Source organism: Vicia villosa, linkage group LG2 (assembly GCF_029867415.1).
Source record: "Vicia villosa cultivar HV-30 ecotype Madison, WI linkage group LG2, Vvil1.0, whole genome shotgun sequence".
In the NCBI taxonomy this organism is placed as follows: Eukaryota; Viridiplantae; Streptophyta; class Magnoliopsida; order Fabales; family Fabaceae; genus Vicia; species Vicia villosa.
Genome location: NC_081181.1, coordinates 207221499 through 207235076, shown reverse-complemented (window position 1 = coordinate 207235076; position 13578 = coordinate 207221499). Strand labels below are relative to the sequence as shown.

The following is a 13578-nucleotide window of genomic DNA, read 5'->3' as shown; positions in this document are numbered from 1 at the left end:
GGATCTTGGTTAACCCTGAAAATTGGGCACAAAGAAGAGAAATGGTTAGTGCATTAACTGATTTAAACAGTTGATTACAAACCCTAGAAAATTTCACAAACCCTAAAGGGTTATTTAAGAAAACTTATTGTGACCCAAAAGGTTTGTAAGGCTACAAGATGCGTAGCCCACAATAATTATCTAATTAATTAGTTAAAAGTGTATATAAACATAGTAATTTTTATTGTAAAAAAACAATTATTAAAAAAAATGTGAAAAACGAGTTTACGATTAAAAATAAATGATTATATGAAATTATTATGATAAAAAACTTAAATGAAATAAAATATATATATAAAAGAAAAGAAAAAGGAAATTATTAAAAGGTGTATAAAAGATAAAAATAAAAACTAAAAGAGGAATAAGAGAACTTAGCTCTAGGTGTGTCACGCTGGTAAATCCCATGGTGTACCATTAATTTGATAGGCGTTGGATCTAAGGGTTTGATGATCTGACGGTAGCGCGCTGAGGACACACCACAGGTATGAATATTGTGCCTACACAAGATCTACTGAATAAAATCTGGAAAAATTAACATGTATAGAGTGGAAATCGAACCCACTCCCTTTTGATCATAGACACACGCTCCTGGCCAACTGTACTGCGCGTTATTGTTGTTTATAAATTAACCAAAATAAAATAAATATAAGCAAAGGAACTTAATGGAAAAAGTCAAAAGAACTTATCTGAACTGGGCCCACACGTTTCGCTGCAGCCAATGAAATTGAGAGAGAGGAAGTTCTGACTTTTGACCGGCCATTCAGAGAAGGGGAGAGAAAGTCCACATGCTGACCGGCCACTCACGCTGAAGCACGTGGAGTCAGCAAGTCACCATGACTATTCATCATCTTCTCCAAGCCATTTGCTACGAGTTTGCTGCTGATCTTTGCTACGAAACCTGTGTAGCTAATCTGGAGAACATGGAAACTCATAAAACACGTTAAACAAAGATTAAAGAGTGCCCATGTTCACTAATTGAGACTCTACGAACACGATGGTGGCATTGGTTTGGATCGAAACGGCCTGAATATTTGAATACGAGAGCAAACTTCTTAACATCATGACAATGGTGTTTCGCGTTCCCAGTCCTTAAACTTCGTACCAATGCCTTGGATCTTCTCTAGTTATCACCAGGAACTCATTCATATGATTAGTTTTGATCAAAATAAATTAAAACATAAGGTATCAAAATTAGCAAGTATATGAATATGATGGACATGATACATGCATTATAAATGTTATGGAACTTAAACAACGATTCAAACTCCCTCTCTAATACCTCAGAGACGAATTGAGATGGTTGGGGTGCTCTGAAAATCGCTTCCCTTCAAATTCACTCGTGCCTTAGTTTTTGAAGCTTTGGAAACTTGAAAACCCTAATTGCTCTGCCCTCTTTTTTCTCCCTTTTGTACTGAACGTGTTTGCATATATATGAGGACTAAATTAGGTCAAGAAAAGTCCAAGAGAAGCCCATAATTGAATGGAGAAATTTGATTGAAAAATAATATGCAAACTTGCTATTTTTGGTTCTTTTTCCATCTTTCCCTTGCCAATCTATTTTGCACAAAATTAAATCAAATATCTGATTTAAATGGTGACTGAATTAAATCCAAATCATATATTTACCAAATATTTAACTTTCTCTTGATTTATTTGATTTTTAATTGAATAAAAATCATAATAAACAAAATAAACTAAATAATTTCGTGGCAAGTAGATTGTGGGCTCTCAATATCATGAGGAAGGAGATTGGGTTTTAAAAACATGGGCCCATTTGCAAAGAAACTCCTTTTGAAGCCTTTTTCTTCACATTTTCCCTCTCAAATTTGTCCAACTTTGACAAGGTATATCTCCCTCAAATTTTGAGGTATGGAAGAGTTCTAGGACTTTTTAGAAACCTTGAAGAGTCCTCTAACCAGTGTTTTTGGTCTCATGTCAAAATAATTTTCCATGCTCCTTGTGTGTTCTTTTGAAAAAGATGACTTTTGATTGACTTTTGAAAAGGACCTATAATGTTTTGGTCCATACCTCTCAAATGAAGCATTTTTAGACTTGGCATGTGAGAGACAAAGTTGTAGATAATTCAATTTCCTTCAAAATGAGCTTTGGATGAGAAATTTTTGATGTTCCATGCAGGAGTTATGGCTGGTTAAAGTTCAGTTGACTTTCTTCTATGAAACCCTAATTTAGAAACTTTTGATTTTGTTGATTTCTGATCTTCTCTTGATGAATCATGATCAATCCTTGATCAAATGATGAATGATACTTCATAATGAGGATCTTGACCAAAAATCAGAAGTTTTGACTGTGGTTTTGACCATAGTTTGACTTTTAGGTCAACCAGTCGATTATTGATCGTTTGGGCCATTGAGTGAGCAATCTTTGAATCAGGGGTTGCAACTTGGCATGAGGGTACTTTGAAGCATATGAGAGACCATGGGATCCATTTTAGGTCTTAGAACTTGATTTTACTTTGAGAAATACAAAACCCTAATTTAGAGGGTTGTTGTTTAGGAGAGTGTGCACCCAATTAGATCTTGAGCCGTTGATACTTGGATGAGCTTGAGTATAAAAATGTGGTGGGCAAATTTTGGGTTATGACACATATCATCCGCATAAAGCAAGAGAATAATGAAATCACCTTCAGAGAAATTCTGGAAAAACATACAATGATCGGCCTTGGTCATCTTGTACCCATGTTCAATTATCACTGAGATGATCTTTTGATACCATTGACGAGGTGCTTATTTCAACCCATAAAGACTCTTTACCAAAATGCAAACATAGTCTTCTTTGCCCTTCTTTTGAAATCCATCCAGTTGCTCCATATAAATTTATTATGTAGATTGTAACACCCCAATATAGATTATATCATTATTTATATATTTTTTAATGAATTTTGTGTGATTTATTTGATTGAATTTTGGACTAATGATGAATGTTGAGGTTTGTTGAATGAAAATGTGTTTTATAGTGTTCATATATGTCCCCTATTGATGAAGTTTGAAGGTTTTAGAAATAGATATGATATGATATGCTAGGTTCTTGATGATAATAGTTAAATTTTTGAATTGATGTTAATTGATGGATACATAATGAAATTAGGATAGAAATTTATTCTCTATAATTAGAAACCTGAAAAATAAGCCATTGGATGTTAAGGAGGCGTTTGGAAAAGGTTTGAGAATTAAATGATTTTCATTGCGTGATGGGAAGTTACAGGTTTTGGGAAATTGGCTTAGGCCAATCGATTGGGCCTCTGATACCAATCGCGTTCACATGGAAATTATGGAGAGAACGCAACAGAGGGCTGGATTAATCTATTGAGGTCCTGGAGCAATCGATTGGTTCTTCCAAAATTTGGTGAAAATATGTAACAGGAGGCTGAGAAAATCGATTGGCTCCCTCAAGCAATCGATTGGTTCTTCCAAAATTTGGTGAAAATATGTAACAGGAGGCTGAGAAAATTGATTGGCTCCCTCAAGCAATCGATTGGTCCACTGGAAATTTTGAAAAAGTCACGTAACGGTATGACCAGTCAATCGATTTCCTGATGTCAATAGATTGCTTCGTCGAGTATTTTGATCATAACTTTTAAACCGTAAGTTCAAACGAAATTCCATTTCAAGCGTTGGAAAGGTGACGCGATTTCCTATCCAGAGTCTGAATAAGTCGATAATTTGAATGTATTTATCTGTTTTTGTTAATGAACCGTTTTGTTGTGTACTAATGTTGTATGATAATGATGAAATTATGTTGTTACTATCATGGTAATGTTGTTAATGATGAAACATGTTCTGATATGTTCATGATATGATTTTAGTGATTATGTCATTGGTGGCATACACAATCAGAAGAGGGACCAAGTGTATGTGTTCTTGTTGCATGCTTGAGAGTCCATACATTCATGTTGTGTGAACTTCAATTATTTATGATGAGCCTCGATCTTATGGTGATGGTTCGCGTGCGAGTAGCTAATTTCTATGTTGGGGGATTAGTGAAGTGTTACCTATGGTGATAGTAATGATTTTGGTGCACTCCGGTTCCAAGAGGGAATCGATACTATGGTGGGGATCACAGAGTGGAATGAACCTAAGTGTTCATAATTTGGCACCGCATGCATGTTGAGTCAGTTGTTGAGTACATTTGCATTATGTTGCATCTTGGTGATTTATTATTGTGCTATGATGTGTCGATGAGAATACTTGATATAATTATGCCGTCGTGATTGATGTTTGTTGTTGTTGTTTAATATACTTCCAAATATTCTCTACCGCTAATTATTGAATTGTATTCTCACTCCTTCTGTTTGAATGTTCCCTTTACATGGGCATCGAGCAGATATTCCGGAGTATCTTGTTGAAGTAAGTGGAAGATAGCCTTGGAGTTTCTTCCATAGTTTTATCTCTTTATGTATGTAGTGGCGTCTTACTCTTATTATGTAACATCGGGTGGAGAACAATCGTTTTTATTCCTTTTGTTTGTTATGTTGAAGTCATGAGACTATTTTTTTTTTGTTAAGCATTTGGTCGTTGATTAGACCTTTTACAACTCTCTTACCTTGATAATTAAAGTTGAAAGTTGAAACTATATCTAATTGTTGTTGATGATTCCGCTGCGACGATACTTTAAATTAGAAGTGAGAATGCAATGATATGTTATGAATTATTATGTTAAAACCCGTGGTATGGCGCAAGATGTGTTATTATGACGTATGTGACACCTTATGTGGTTGTAATTTATAATTAAATCATGAGATATTTCATATGCGTGGTTTAGGGTGTTACATAGATCTCGTGAAGGAAAGTCGTCTTCACGTCCTTTTGATCTACTTCCAAATCAAGACTAGCGGCTAGCCCAAGAACCACTCTAATAGATTGCATCTTCACAACCAAAGCAATTCCCATCACTTGATATGAGGATTGGATCAATTTCTTGATTCCAATATTTAAATCTTGTTAGTGACAAAGGTTCTTAGGTTATTTCTACAATTTCTAAAGGTTGAAAAACATTTATGAAGGAAACATTCATCTTCTTCGCCTCGTGTGTTCATTCTCTCTTATATGATGCTTGGAGAAACTACATAATCATTTTGAGAGTGTTCCACATTTGTTTGGGGGAATTACAATTAAGTACATAGAATAATCAATTTTCAATTTAAGAGATGACTAAAAAAATTTAGTTTTTCAAACTTTTTATTTTACTCTACGTTCCAAATAAAATCAGATTTATCTACTACTTCACCATTTATTCAATGAGTATGAATAAACGAACTATTGATTGTTATTTCATACAGTTTAAGATCAAAAGTTTGAATGAATATTTTTAAATCTAGTTTTCCATAATTCAAACCTATCACCATTAAACAATGGACGCGTGTTTAGGAAAGTCTTCTTGTTAAAAACTGTATTGAAAGTCACATTCCTCCTCAGACGCTTAGTCTTCAAATTGAAGTTAGACTCTGATACCACTTATTGAACTTGTGACTCCATACACAAGACAGATAGGGTGAATTGTGGAGGTTTGCAAATCATTAATTTAAGACAACATTATTTTTAAAAACAGAGTTTAAAAATATTTTATAAAAAACGGTTGAATAAGTATGCATCGAAAATTCAATGTAAAGAAATTAAGTGAAAATTAAAAAGATAGGGGAAAAGAGATGACATTGAAGATTTATAGAGGTTTTGTCCAAAGAAGTGACCTACTCATCTCCCCAAAAAATAATCTAGAGAGTATTCATTATTGGTTAAGAGCTTTTAGAATGTTAAGCCTACGAACCCCTTTATAAAAGTATATGAAGTTTTTCAGGATAACTTCTAACCAAAAAACGAACAGAGCTTTAGGTGGTTAGTATCTAATCCAAACAATAAACAAGCTTGAAGCAATTTTTCTTCACACAAAATAGATATTTTGCACAGGCTGATCTCAACCTAGGATGGAGTTTTGTGTTGATATCTTCAAAATCAAACTGAGGTTTTATACGGCTGATCACGAACTAAACCAAAATTTATACTAGGATGATCTCGAACCTAGTGAGTTCTTACATGAGGATGAACGCAGAAATAAAGAGAGATTTTATACCTGACCGATCTCGAACCAATAGAGCTCTTAATAGGTTGAGCTCAATAACCATTGTGGAGATTTTGATTGGCTGATTTCCACAAACCAAAAGAGATATTTTTTAATGTCAAAGCTCATAAACCAACATGAGAATTAAACTGATCCTCGAAATCCAATAAGAGATTTTTAAGTAGTTTAGCTTCCAACCAAAATAATTACTTCCTAAGAAAGAATAATTTACTCAAGAGAAAAAAATCTACTCTTGGTAAATTTATATTTATGACCTCACCCAGAACAATAACTTCAATGAGACTCAAAAACATTCTCAAAACACTAAGACTAAAGTATTTGAGAAAAACAATAAAGATTTAGAGAGGTAATGAGAGAAAAGAAAATTGAAGTATTTTTTTACGTTTTTAAGATTTTTGAAATGATAGATAATCTCTCTATTTATAGGCCAAGAAATTGTGTAAATTTAAAAACAATCCATGGGCCAAATAAATGACCCAATAAATTAGGTAAGTCGATTAGGCAATGCCAATAATCAATTGTGGCTTCCTAAAATAGAAGGTTTAGAGTCTTTAACATCATTAAGAGACTGTCATAATTCATTAGAGATTTAATTAGGCATCATATAATTGATTATGCTATAAATCTAATCGATTAGACAATTTAAAAAATATTTTCTCAATTAAGCAGACATTCCCTTAATCAACTAGCTAGGCTCCAAAAATATTTTTGGTTATTTTAATTATAAAATGATATGCTTCTCAATATTTTAAGTGTGTGTATGTATGGTTTAACCATAATACTTCCAAATTAAAATTACTATTGTGTCTTTACAAGACACTGATCACTTAAACAAGCACGATTAAACGAGCTTTCTTACTTCCTCTCTTTCACACTCTGAAGCTTCAAGTCATGGCAACATTATATTTGACTTTAGCATCACACAAGAGCCTCGAGTCTTCTTGATGAGGATTGAGATATTTCCATATAAGTTACCATCATCTAGTATGTTAAAAGTTTAAATTACAAGTGATCATAAACCATAAGTCTTCACTTGAGAGACGTTGGACTACAATGTTGACTTATACAAATGTCTTTAGTTTAATTCAAAAGGATATCTTCATCAACCACCTTATGCATATTTGATCGCTTGAGCTGTTTCCAGCAATTGCTTGACTTCAAGTGTTGTCCTCATCAAAACCATGTCATCATCAAAACTAAGCAGCTACTGATTAACTTATATATTGATATCCATAAGCTTCACCATATTGGATCACTTCTTTGTTGGACCAGTGACTTAAAACAATATAGGAGTGTGAAATTGTGGTATTCAAAATTCACGATTAAATTTAAGGTATCGTTACTTAAAAGATGAATTGTGTTAGTAATCTTTAAGATCAGACTAAATTGAACAATGAAAAATAAAAGTGGTAAATTAAATTTCATAAATGAAGAGATAAGGATTTAGAGAGATGACACCAGTGATTTATTCAGGTTCGCCCAAACAATGACCTAGTCCTGCCCCTAAGAGTTCTTCTTGAGATTTTAACTATGAACATGAGCTTTTATAGGTTATGACCCCAAACCTTTAATACAATCGAATCTAGAGATTTTACAATGGCTTATCCGCAACTAAAAAGAAAGCATTTATTCGGGAAGAGGCCTAGGGGTGGCAAAATGGATGGATTGGATGGATATGGATTGGATGGTTAATGGATGGACCAAACCAATCCATTAATCCATTACCATTCCACTAAACTCTCTTAATAAAAATCCAATCCAATCCATCCATTAAAGAATAAAATTCATCCATTAACATATTTATAATGGATGGATATCCATCCATCTAAAAAATTATTAAAAAATTATTAATTTTTTTTAAATTCATAAAAAAAAATTTAATATTTGATCAGTGCATCTTGATGCACATTCTCCTATATTTTTACTTAGTCATTTCTTTACTTTATTTTGGTTCTTCTTATGTTTTATTATGTTTTTATATTTTACTTTATTTTTGCCTTTAATTGATTTTCGTACTTAATTTTCAGCTTTAGCAGCTTTTACGGAAACGATCATAAATGGAATTTCAGAAATCCGATTGAGGCGTTCTAATAATCGTCGGAAAGCTAAGAGAAAGATCTACAATTCTTGTGTTGGAGTCGAAGTCAGATTCGGAACACATATTTTCTAGAAGTGCGTTTGAAGTTGCAGCAATAGTTTTTTATTTAGTTTGGGGTCATTTGTATTGGGCTGAGTTATGTATTTGACCCAGTTGGGCTGTAAACCGTTTGGTTCTCTCTAGTACCTAGGTTTGGCCATACAATTGACATTCATGTTCTTTACTATTTACAAATTTTATTTTCTTACGCTTGTACTGTATTCAGGTTCCAATCTTAGAGATTATTATAATGTTCAATTGAATTTCGATTTCCTTTCAAGTTCTTCCTATAAATCGTTTGCTTAATTCGTATACAATCGTTTGCTTAATTCGATTGTTGTTATAGGATAGAGATTGTTAAATTCGATCTATTGTGTTCCTTAATTTATAATCGCTTTTTAACTTTGCTTAATTGTTAATTCGCGTAATCTCTAACCGAATGCTTAATTCGGCAAACAGGAATATAATTGAAACAATATCTTTCGCGCTTGTTTGATTGGTGTTGTAATTGAATGGGATTGAGAATCCATTAGGGAATTAAACATATAGTAATCGATGATGAGTAGGAACCCGAATCAGTAGAGCAGCTTATTTTATAATCACTTTTGTTAATCACTTAATTGCAATTTCTTTATTAAATCGATCTTGAACCAAAACCCCCATTAATCGTTACTGTTAGTTAATAAGATACAAGAATCCTCGTGAGAATGATATTCGAGTTGTCGTTACTGCTAAACTACCGTTTTACAAAATACTCGTCTTTGATCCGCGCGCGACAGCGGATCAATATTCTAAAATATTTTTTTCGTTCTTCCGAAAAAACTTGAATTTTTTCGTTTTTCTGAAGAAAAAAATAGATTTTTCGTTCTTCCAAAAAAACTTGATTTTTCATTTTTCTGGAAAAAAAACTCGATTTTTTCGTTTTTCCGGAAAAAATTCGATTTTTTCAAAAAAACTCGATTTTTTCATTTTTCCGAAAAAAACCCGACTTTTCGTTTTTCTGAAAAAAACTCGACTTTTCATTTTTCCGAAAAACATCGAATTTTCGTTTTTCAGGAAAAAAAACTCGACTTTTTGTTTTTCCAAAAAAACTCGATTTTTCATTTTTTTCCGAAAAAACTCGATTTTTTTTCGTTTTTCTAAAAAAAACTCGGCTTTATCGTTTTTACGAAAAAACTCTATTTTTTTTCAAAAAAAACTCGACTTTTTCTTTTTTTCGAAGAAAACTCGATTTTCTGTTTTTCCGAAAAAACCCGATTTTTCGGGAAAAAAACCCGCCATTGCGTTTTTCCGAAAAAATTGATTTTTCATTATTTCGAAAAAACTCGATTTTTTTGTTATTTAAAAAAAACTCAATTTTTTCATTTTTCCGAAAAAACACGATTTTTTTGTTTTTTTAAAATAACTCGATTTTTTCGTTTTAAAAAAAAAAACTCGATATTTCAATTTTATGAAGAAACTCGATTTTTTGTATTTTCAAATTTTATTATTTTTAAAAACTAATTTAAACCATTTAAAGTATAAAATAAAAATAATCCATTGGATTATCAAAATGTGTTGGATGGATTGGATCTATCCATGTATATAAATGGATGGATATAATCCATCCATTAACTTATTTTTTATATGGTGGATGGATTGAATAGATTTTTTGGTGGATGGATTGAATGGATTTTAGCTTAATGGATCCAATTGCCACCCCTAGGATGAGCTAATGAACCAATTTGAGATTTTCCAGGCTAATCTCTATAACCAAACATAACTTTTCCCGACTAAGGTTTAGAACCAAACAAAGATTTGAAGACTGGTTAATATCAAGAACCAAACTCGATTTCCCAAGAATATCGCACTCTTGAGAATAATAACAACAACACGACACTAATACAATTTCTTTCACACAAGTTATTTTTCACTCAAAGGCACTAAGGCAATTTAGGTAAAAAGAAAAATTATTTTAGAGAGAGAGAATAGAGATAAATTCTAAAGAAATAGAGAAGTTCAGAATTCATGTGAGAAATGAGGAGGAGAGGTGCATCCTTTATATAGGAGAATAGAAAGCTAAAAAATGAAACGATCCACGGGCAATTTTAATGGCCCAATCGATTGGGTCCTTATTCTAATCTATTGGATGACCTAAATAATCCATTATTTTTGCCCATTTTAGAAAGTTTGGATAGAGAGTCGTTACCAATCATTAAGACATTATCATAATCAATTATACAATCGATTTTACTTCTTCCGATAGATTGGCTTAAGGTCCCAATCGATTGTGTATTTTAAAAAATGATTCAAAAGAAGCTGATAGTTTTCTAATCAACTGCCTCATACTTAAAATCATTTTAAAGAATTTTGATAAATAAATAAGATTTTAAAAGAGCTTTTAAGTTTGTGCGTGTGAGTTGCCTTAATATCTTAGGAGTTACTCTCTTACTTTCACAAAATTCTGGTCAGATCGACAGACACGACCAAACGAGCTTTCACATTTTCTTTCTCTCACAACTCTAAGACTTTCAAGATCCTTTATTAGATACATCGATCATATAATAATTTCAATGGAATTTTGAGTCTCATGCTTGATGATGCTAGTGAATCTGCCTGTTTCTCTTACAATTTTTTTAATACATTTTCGCCTTAAGCCTCAACATTTTAGGCCATGTTTACTCACTCAACATATTGAAATTTATCTAAACTATAATAAATAAAAATCTTTATCCTGAAATTTATTTTAAAAAATTAAAAGTTATTTTAAAAATATTTTAACTTTTTCATCAAAGTCAAACTTCATAGTTGAAGATATTTAATATTTCCACTAGTGCATTTATAATTGATTTGTTGAACCTTTGATGTGTAGTGTGTACTACTTTACTTAAGCATTTCGCAATCATATATTTCTTTTCAAGGTTAGGTTGAACCCAACTGAAAAAAATAAAACAAATCATTATCACACAACTTCAATAATTACTTCTATTGACTTCTACCAAATGTAAAACTTGAATGAATTCTAGCAAATTTAGTACATAGATTTATTCTATCAATGCATATAAATCAATTCTTCATATTTGCATTCTCTTATTGCAATTTCCATTACTTTATCAGAGTTAGACTGCAACATATCGCAACACTGCCTTCTTGAACTCTGCAGCTGAATACAAAAGTATGATTTTATAAATTAGCATTACTAATTACCAAATTCAAAAATATGTTACTGCATAGAATTAAGTTCTATCTAAACAATATTACCTGTTTGGTGTCAAGGTCTAACTTATTCGCGACGACTTTAACCACCTCCAAATTCTTCAACGATATCTTCTCGTTCGAACAATCTCGTAAAGATTTCGTATAGTTGCTAATAATACCATCTTTACCCAAAGATACATTGTCTAGATAGAAAATCGTAGGTCTTTCACAAGGATCCGGATGCATTTTTGTTGTGCTAAATGTATATATTCCAGCATAAGGCAATTTTTTCTTCCATGTTTTGAATGTTTCTCGAACTCTCAGAATATCTGGTAAAAGTTCATTGTTTTGGAATATTTGAACGGCATAGCCCCATGATACTGAAATCGTCCGCGAAAATTGTTTATCGTAACAAACTGTTTGTTGTAGGATCCTCTGTGAATCAACATTTGCAGCTTCAAATAAATGTTGCACTGATTTTGAAACTGTCATTTGAGGAAAGATTGGTTCAACGAGATCAAGATGATGTAAGGATAACAAGGGACTTGATGGATGTGCAGCCAGTAATCCAAAGATATTTCCGCTTAAATCAACCTATAATCCACTTTCATAAAAAGTGATTATTATTACAGGAATGAATCAGTAAACAAATATTCAATAAATAAAAAAGTGATTATTACCTGATGAAAACCAGGTTCATATGCTAATCCAACACCAAGTTCAGCTATGCAAGAGAACACCCTTGCATCACTTCCATAAAGATGAGAATATCTCTCAATACAAGAATCAAAAACTTTATACAAAACATTTGCTAAAGAAGCACTTATAGCAAAACCACCTCCGCCAAAAGCCATTCCAAAACCGAAAACATAAGACCCTTCATAATTCTCAGAGTAAGCACCAACATAATACCAAAGGTTATGATCATACTTAGAAAGAGTCTTGACAAGATTCTCAGGAAAGAAAATTGTGTCATCATCACCAAACACATACCACCTAACATTTGAATTATTATTCAATCCAACAATCTCTTTCACAACACGCGCCACGCGAATCGCTGATCTTAAACCACGTTTATAAGTGTAACGAAACTTTGAAGTGTCTTCAGAGACACAAAGAGGAGGAACATAATCATCAGTGACATTTTCTTGATCAGGAAGATTATCCACAAAAACACAACCCTTCATTTTTTTGTTCCACCAAAGTTTGACATAATCTTTCCTTTTAGGCCACGAATTTCTAGTTGAAGCAATTCCAAATACAAGATGATTAACATCAGTTGGATCAGATTCGGTAGCTGGTGTTAAGGAACTAGATATGTTTAGTCTTACTATTTTTGACGTTGTAAAGAATAGTATGGAAATAAACAATAAGAGAGAAATTGCACAGAATGAAGATGAGACTGAAATTAATTTGGTTAAAGGTTTGGATTTGAGTGATGATTTCATGGTTAAGAAGGGAGATGAAGGAGAATGGAGTTTTGAAATGTTAGATATACAACAAAGTTGCATAATAGAATTATATGTAAAGTGTGACAACAAGAACTGCGGCGTAAGGAAGCACAAAGTGGCAACAAAGTCAACTATCTATGCCGGTTAATTAAAATTGAGTACTGTGTTTTACCAGTTTCATGCAACACTTTTTTTTATATAAGATCAATGTGTAAAAGATGAAGAGAAAACATGTCAAGTAAGTTGACACCCCTATCCCTAACCACTTAAATCAATACTTCAGAGTAAAACATCACTGAAAATTGCATATACTTTAGCAATGCTGTGAGTATAAGTATTTTTTCTGTAGATCTGACAAACCTTAAAATGAAAGTTACTAAATAAAGTAAAGCAACTAGACCATCTAGCTTGAAGCTTCTAAGAGACAATATTAGGATTAGTCTAAGCTTGATGAACAAGCATATAGTCACATTATAATCAAAGGTTAAGTCAATCTTTACCATGTGAAATCTCAATGGATATAATAACATAAATCAACTCAATATAAAGAGAGTTGGCAAAACTAGATTTTGTCAGAGGTTAAAGCTCCTCACTATGCAAAAATAAAAAACAAAAAATCCCCGCAATGTAGGGTGTTCGCGGTGCGGTTTGGGCGGTTTTGACGAAAAAAATCATCCGAAC

General features: G+C 32.4%; 1 protein-coding gene across 1 annotated transcript; it reads right to left on the bottom strand.

The window, feature by feature from the left end:
* Positions 1 to 11127: 11127 nt before the first annotated feature.
* LOC131648060 (uncharacterized) lies at positions 11128 to 13168 on the bottom strand. Its single transcript, XM_058917854.1, has 3 exons — positions 12127 to 13168; positions 11510 to 12040; positions 11128 to 11411 (listed from the first exon to the last, which is right to left on the bottom strand). Exons 1-3 carry the CDS (start codon positions 12955 to 12957, stop codon positions 11301 to 11303), a joined length of 1473 nt encoding a protein of 490 aa, XP_058773837.1. The 5' UTR covers positions 12958 to 13168; the 3' UTR covers positions 11128 to 11300.
* Between the last annotated feature and the right edge of the window lie 410 nt (positions 13169 to 13578).

Bases quoted from the DNA above. Each gene is read 5' to 3' on its own strand.
- LOC131648060 (XM_058917854.1), bottom strand. From the start codon at position 12,957: ATGCAACTTTGTTGTATATCTAACATTTCAAAACTCCATTCTCCTTCA. The intron at 12,041-12,126 runs GTAATAATCACT...AGTGGATTATAG, and splicing joins ATGAACCTGGTTTTCATCAG to GTTGATTTAAGCGGAAATAT. The intron at 11,412-11,509 runs GTAATATTGTTT...TTTTGTATTCAG, and splicing joins TAGACCTTGACACCAAACAG to CTGCAGAGTTCAAGAAGGCA.